This window comes from Camellia sinensis, chromosome 5 (assembly GCF_055761805.1).
Source record: "Camellia sinensis isolate YWXY chromosome 5, ASM5576180v1, whole genome shotgun sequence".
Classification (NCBI taxonomy): Eukaryota; Viridiplantae; Streptophyta; class Magnoliopsida; order Ericales; family Theaceae; genus Camellia; species Camellia sinensis.
Window position 1 is genome coordinate 109270124 of NC_138965.1, and position 7008 is coordinate 109277131.

Sequence of the window (7008 nt, forward strand, 5' to 3'; positions counted from 1 at the left end):
TTGGGCCACATGGATGATGTGGGTCACCAGAAGCGAGTTAAATCCCAAACCAACCAACCAACCCAACCAAGGAGGGTTGTTTCAGGCTAACCTGGGTAACCTAATCCGACAATCAGTCAGGTTTTTGCTTCACTTCGTGCTGGGGTTGGGCCTAGCCAGCCACTTTGCGAGGTGAGCTTGTCGATGGAGGCTACGCGACCTCCTGTAGGGGATACCGGTAGTGGGTCAGTGGAGTTACAGTCATCACAAGGTTTAATCGGTGATGGGTGTCAATCGGGTGAGGCTGGGTTTGTGATGGAGGAGCACAGCCAGGTGGTTATCGGCTGTCAGGATATGCGAGAGACAATGGAGGTCGTGGCTGAGGCTCGCTGGGCAAGCTTGGTGGATGAGCTAGCTTTGGTGGTGCGTCCTAAGGTGGCGTGTGACGGAGAACAGGCGATGGATGCTGCAGCTGAGGCTGATGACCAACCAGAACTTTCAAGGGATGAGTATCCGAGCACAGAGGAGGTCTCGAATTGGGTTCTCTCACGTATACACGAGGTTAGTCAATTTTGGAGGGTTTCTTTTGAGGGTCATGAGAATGAGGCAATGAAATTGTTTATTGCAATCGAGGAGTCATAGAATGAGGGTGCTCCTATTGGGCAAGAGGTGGACCCTGCGAAGCAGAATGGGTGGAGTGCCCGAGAATTACGAAAACTGGAGTGTTCCATAAATTATGACCGACGTAAGGGTGAGGATGGACAGGGTGTAAGGAAGGGTCATGGAAATCAGCTGTTGTTGCAATGCGGTTAAAATTTCTGACTTGGAATGTGCGTGTGTTAAATGATAAGAGGAAAAGCGTGTTGGTAAAATCTGTGTTAAAAAATACAAGGGCAGACATGGTGTGTCTCCAGGAGACCAAGTTAGGGTGTGTATGGGAGGGGGAGTTAGTTCGGGAGCTGTGGGGTGGTCGGTATGTGACTTGGACTTATTTACCTGCTCTGGGAGTGGCAGGGGGAGTTCTTCTTTGTTGGGATGAGAGGGTGGTTGAAATTGAGGAGGAAGAGTTGGGCGCTTTTTGGGTATCCTGTCTATTTCGGTGTATTGCGGATAGTTTTCGCTGGGCCTTTACAGGGGTATATGGGCCAATTCATGGAAGGGAGTAGCCTAGTTTCTGGAATAAGTTACAGTGTATTGCTTTTCGATGGGGGGTTCCTTGGTGTGTAGGCGGAAACTTTAATGTGGTTAGGAGTGTGGAGGAGAAGATGGGAGCAAGTTCGGTGGTGGCTTCTATGCGGGTTTTCTCTTCATTCATTGATGACCTAGAGTTGGTGGATTTGCCACTGCAGGGGGGGCGACTATACCTGGTCTGGGGGCAGTGCGATGTCTCGACTTGACAGATTTTTGGTGATAGGGGAGTAGGAGGTGCATTTCTCACAAGTGGCTTAACTTCGGTTGCAATGTCCAATTTCAGATCATTGGCCAGTCTTATTGGATAGTGGGGGAATCAGGAGTGGTCCCGCGCCATTTCGATTTGAGAATATGTGGCTGTTGTCGGAGGGTTTCAACGATCTGGTGTAGGGTTGGTGGGACATTTATAGTGTGTCTGGCTTGTCGAGTTGTCGCCTAGTGCAGAAACTGAAACTTCTTAAGTCTGATTTGAAGCAGTGGAATAAGGAGGTGTTTTGGTGCCTAGAGGTTTAGAAGGCTAATGTGTTAGCTGTATTGTAGGAATTGGATCATATAGAGACTGTAGGGGGCTTGTCTGTGACGAATTTAGTTCATCGAGATAGGGTTCGAAAAGAGTTTGGTCAAATTGCACGTATGGAGGAGATTAGCTTTCGACAAAAGTCTAGATGTTTGTGGCTGAAGGACGGGGATTGAAATACCAAATTCTTCCATCGTATGGCTAATGCCCATCATAGGGTAAATCATATTGGCAGATTGTGAGTAAATAGTACGAAGTTGTCTTATTCAGAGGAGATTAAGGCCCGGATTGTGGGATTCTACGACCATCTATTTTGGGACAAGGGGGAGGTGTGGAGGCCAAGTCTGGACGGAGTTGTGTTCAATGTTATTTTAGAGGCGAATAATTGCATGCTTGAACGGGCTTTTTACAGAAGATGAGGTGTTTGCATCTTTACAGAGTATGCCTGGTGATAAGGCTCCGGGTCCAGATAGTTTTTTGATAGCATTTTTTCAGCAATGTTGGGGAGTGGTGAAGGCAGATGTGATGGCCATGTTTGAGCAGTTTTATCAAATCTGAGAGTTTGAGCGTAGTCTCAATGCCACGTTTATTGCTTTGCTCCCCAAGAAGGGCGGGGCGGAGGATATTTGGGATTATCACCCTATCAGTCTTTTGGGTAGTGTGTACAAATTATTGGCAAAAGTGTTGGCCAATCGGTTGCGTAGTGTGTTGGAAGGGGTGGTTTTCGAGTCTCAAAATGCTTTTGTGGGTGGGCGGCAAATTCTAGACACGGTCTCAGTGGCAAATGAGTGTGTAGATTCCAGGATTCGCTAAGAACAAGAGGGGCTTATTTGCGAACTTGATATCGAAAAGGCATGTGATAATATCAATTGGAAATTTTTATTGTATATGTTAGGCAAATTAGGTTTTGGGGAGAGATGGCGGAGGTGGATTAAATTCTGTATATCTACGGTGCGGATGTCGGTTCTTGTTAATGGGTCTCCAGCGGGATTCTTTCCTACTTATAGAGGTTTACGGCAAGGAGATCCTTTACCTCATTTACTGTTCATTTTGGTGATAGAGACGTTGGGGCATTTGTTATCTAGAGCGGTACAAGGTGGTTTGTTGTATGGGTTTGAGGTAGGGGTGGCTCCAGTAGTTTTGACGGTTTCATATTTGTTTTATGCGGATGATGCGCTTACTTTTTGCGATGCAGATGTTACTCAAATTGGACATTTGAGATGTGTGTTGTTGTGTTTTGAGGCAATGTCGGGCCTTCAGGTGAATCTGGCAAAGTCGGAGCTAATTCCAGTGGGAGAGGTGGCACGAATTTCGGTATTGACAGCTATTCTGGGGTGTAGGATGGCATCTTTCCCAGTTTCATATCTGGGTTTACCTCTAGGGGCATCATTCAAGGCGACGAGGGTATGGGATGGAGTGGTGGCCCGTGTTCAGCAACGACTGGCAGGCTGGAAAAGGCAGTATTTATCAAAAGGTGGCAGACTTACATTGATTAAGAGTGTCCTATCCAACATTCCGACTTACTTTATGTCCGTTCATGTGATTTTGGTGTCTGTAGCAAAGCGAATTGAGTGGTTACAGAGGGATTTCTTCTGGGAAAATGGAGGGAGAGGGATCTTATCATTTAGTGGCTTAAGATTGGATTTGTAGTCCCAAGGTTCATGGGGGTTTGGGGGTTCGGAGGTTGGTCCTATTTAATGTGGCTTTGTTGGGCAAGTGGTGGTGGTGTCTTGTGGAGGAGAGGGACTGCCTTTGGAGGAGAGTGGTGGTTGTGAAGTTTGGTGTGGGGCGGGAAGGGTGGTGTTCAGATAGAGTAGGGCAATCGCATGGCCGTGGTCTTTGGAAAGGGATTTGGTTAGGATGGGAGGAGTTTTGGAAGAGGGTTCTGCTCCAGGTAGGGGTGGGGGATAGAATTCGATTTTGGTGGGATAGGTGGTGTGGTGACGTTCCATTGGAAGTGCGGTTCCCTTTGATTTATGGTCTTGCTATTGACAGAGAGGTCACGGTGGGTGATGTAAAGTGTGGCCATAGAGATTCAATTGTTTAGAATGTGCACTTGCGCTGTGCTATTCAGGATTGGGAGCAGGATCAGTTGATAGCGCTATTGGGTTTTCTATATGTGTTGCGAGTTTGGAGGGCTGGGCAGGATTCTTTGGTTTGGAATTGTCCTGGGGCTAAGGGGAAGTTTTATGTGTCCTCGTATCATGCAGAGCTAGCTCATGCAGAGGCTGTTGTTTTTTCGCGGAAATGTGTCTGGGTGTCAAGTTCGCCATCCAAGGTGGTCTTTTTTGTGTGGACGGCCATGTTGGGGCGTATCTTGACATTGGATAATCTAATTCGCCGTGGCCATACATTGGTTAATTGGTGCTGCATATGTTGTGGTGATGCAGAGTCGGTGGCGCATTTGCTAGTTCATTGTCCAGTTACTCATCGTCTTTGGATGCTTGTGGTCGCGACTTTTGGTTTGGCCTGGGTGCAGCCGGTTTCAGTTACAGCAGTTTTGCAAAGTTGGATGGGGGGTCGTGTTGGTAGGCAGCGTCGGAAAGCGTGGTTGCTTGCTTCTCATTGTCTTGTCTGGTTAGTTTGGTTGGAACGTAATTGGCGTATTTTCTAGGGGGTGTCTCATTCGGTTCCTTGGTTGGAATGCCGATTGCTCATGGTTTTGCATAGTTGGCTGACCTGTTCGGTTGATCTTGATGTTTTGGCATTTGTAGATTTTGTGGAGGATTTGACTTGTTGATATGTTGAGCCTTTATGGATTCTAGTTTGTATTCTTTGCATCATCTTGATACTTTTCTAATAAAGTTTGTTATTTATCCAAAAAAAAAATTACTATGAAAAATATGGAGCATTGTCACAAGAGCAGAGAAGCTATTGGTTGAACAATTAAAAAGAAAACTAGTTATATTTAGATTATGAATTTTGGTAGGAATTTGGCAAAGGAAAGAGAAAAAGTAACGAGAAATATGAATATAATATAAGTTAAATATTCCACCATTTCCGTCTTCCTTTCGCTATCGAAATTTCTATCTTGATTATCCAAACACAATGCAAATATAAAATATAAAATATAAAAAATAAAAAATTGAATATAATTGAATAAGTAAAACTCACATAGAATATTGACAAGCAAGTCTTACCTTAATTTAGTTTTTTTTGGACTCCACTCATGCCATCAAAATTTTTAAAGTTCCAAGTAAACCTATTTTATTGCCAAAAAAAATAAAAAAGGAGGATGATATAAAAGCATTTACTCTTGTTTCCAAGCATTAGAAACATTTTGAAGGACAAATTACACCGATGGTCCTATATTATATCTCATGTCATTGGTCTTTACACTTTTAAGTGACTCAATTTTGATCTTTAATTTTAAATTTTGTATTAATTTAGTCTAATTGATAATTCTATTAATGTTTTTCCAAAAAATTAACATTGAGTTGATTGATGTTAACTCACTCAATTGAATAAATTTATAATTTTGCCATTTAAAATACAACACATATCACTTATCTACGTATTTATCATAAAAAAATGTTAAAATTTGTAATCAATTAGATCAAATTAAGACAAATTCATAAATTCATAATAAAAACCAAATCAATTGAAATTATTGAGACCAAAGTAGAGGGACTACCACCGTAATTTGCCCTGTCTAGAAATAAAACAACAACAAATCCAAAACAGTGAAACCAAGATCTTAAAAAAATGACCTGAAGACTGAGGAGGCATGGTTCTCACTCCTTTTGGGTCCAACCCAATAAAATAATGAAACAGGGGTGCTGAAGAATGGTTCTGATGATACAGTTCGTGATGGCAGAACGGGTCGGACTGATCCACGCTCCTTTAGCCTATGTCCGAATGACCAAGCCCACCTGAAGACCTGCACAAGAGTTCAACGGGGAACGGGGAGTCCCCCAGCGAACCCTCAGACGAGCAAATTAGAGAGAGAAGTGGAGTGTAGAGATGGAATACAGATAAAAAGGCTTAACCTTCTACATGTCTTCGACGTCTGCTTATATCCTTTGGTAATCATTATGTTGTCTCTCCCGACCTGTCACCTTGGCCGAAAGTCTATGTTGTAGCTTATCTTGTTCAGGGTGAGGGCGTGTTGTCCCGACAGAGAGGGGATATCGCAATAAATGCTATAAGGGGGCCTCATTAATGGCGATGTGCAGTGGCAATAACTTTGCAGATCTTTGTCTGCTGATATGGCTTGCCCTTTTCTTGCCATGTGTCTTGATGTCATTGGTTCTAATTGCTACATGGGGCTTCGACAGTGCTGGGCTTCAGCATTTGAGATATGTGTTGGGCCCTAAATGGTGGGCTCTAGTCTTTATGGGCTTAGCCATGTCAGTAGTCCCCCATTCCCGAGTGCAGCTTTAGTCCAATGAAGGGAATATTGAAGAGAATAAGGGCTGTGAAAGACCGGCAGGGTGAAGGCCGACTGAGCGGGGTGACCGACCGTGAGGAGGGCCGACCGCGAAGGGTGGCCGAGTGGGGGGATCGACCATGCGGAAGGCCGACCGCGAAGGGTGGCCGAGTGGAGGGGCTGACCACGCGGAAGGTCGACCGCGAAGGGTGGCCGAGGGGTGTGGCGCGGGGCTCGAGAGGTGGTGAGGCACGTGCTGAAGTGAAGTGGAATAAACAGGGAAGGGAAAAGGGGCAGTGGATCGTGGCCGTACACGTGGCAGAATCTTGTAGTAGGGGAGGTTAGGCGTTGGGCGATAGGCGAAACGATAGGTCATTATAGGGTGTTGAAAAGACAGTTGTGGCGGAATTTTGAAAATTTTCAAACTGGCGAGAATTAATTGTGACCCTTGGAATACAGGCAAGCCGTGGGCCTTTGGTATTATCCGCTTTACCTACCTTTTTGTAAAAAATCAAAACATTCCAAGTGTAAACTCCTTCGTTGCTAGCGATACACCTCTGCAACACTTTTTGAATTTTCTTGCGCCCGCATCCGAAGCCATTCGTAGACACACGACAGAAATGGCCCAGGAAGAAGCTAGAACTGCCAGGGTTGATCCACTAGGGAACGACGATGCGGTGGAGTTGGCGGAGCAGTACAGGACGGAGAGGCAAGTGAAGAGAGTAGGGGAACCAGCGGGACCACCGCGTTCGTTGACAATGATGGCAGCTCTGAAGCCAATCAACCAGGCTGAGCCAGATCACTGGCATACGAAGGCCGACAAGTCGATCGTTACTGCAGGGGAGTTGGAGGGTATGCACAAAAAATACCAGGTTCCCGCAGAAATAGAATTGATGCTACCAACACCAACAGAGAGGCCGTCCGACACCCGACCGGGAGAGTTTGCCCTCTA

General features: G+C 45.4%; 1 protein-coding gene across 1 annotated transcript; it reads left to right on the forward strand.

Moving 5' to 3' along the window:
- Nucleotides 1–2644: 2644 nt before the first annotated feature.
- On the forward strand, nt 2645–4427 carry LOC114285481 (uncharacterized). Its single transcript, XM_028228528.2, has 3 exons — nt 2645–3226; nt 3762–4264; nt 4358–4427. Exons 1-3 carry the CDS (start codon nt 2645–2647, stop codon nt 4425–4427), a joined length of 1155 nt encoding a protein of 384 aa, XP_028084329.2.
- The last annotated feature ends 2581 nt before the right edge of the window (nt 4428–7008 follow it).

What these genes read in the sequence shown, in the direction of transcription:
- LOC114285481 (XM_028228528.2), top strand. Translation starts at nt 2,645, where the DNA reads ATGTCGGTTCTTGTTAATGGGTCTCCAGCGGGATTCTTTCCTACTTAT. An exon ending in CTTACTTTATGTCCGTTCAT is followed by an intron (nt 3,227 to 3,761) that starts GTGATTTTGGTG and finishes TGTGCTATTCAG; the next exon opens with GATTGGGAGCAGGATCAGTT. An exon ending in GCTTCTCATTGTCTTGTCTG is followed by an intron (nt 4,265 to 4,357) that starts GTTAGTTTGGTT and finishes GGTTTTGCATAG; the next exon opens with TTGGCTGACCTGTTCGGTTG.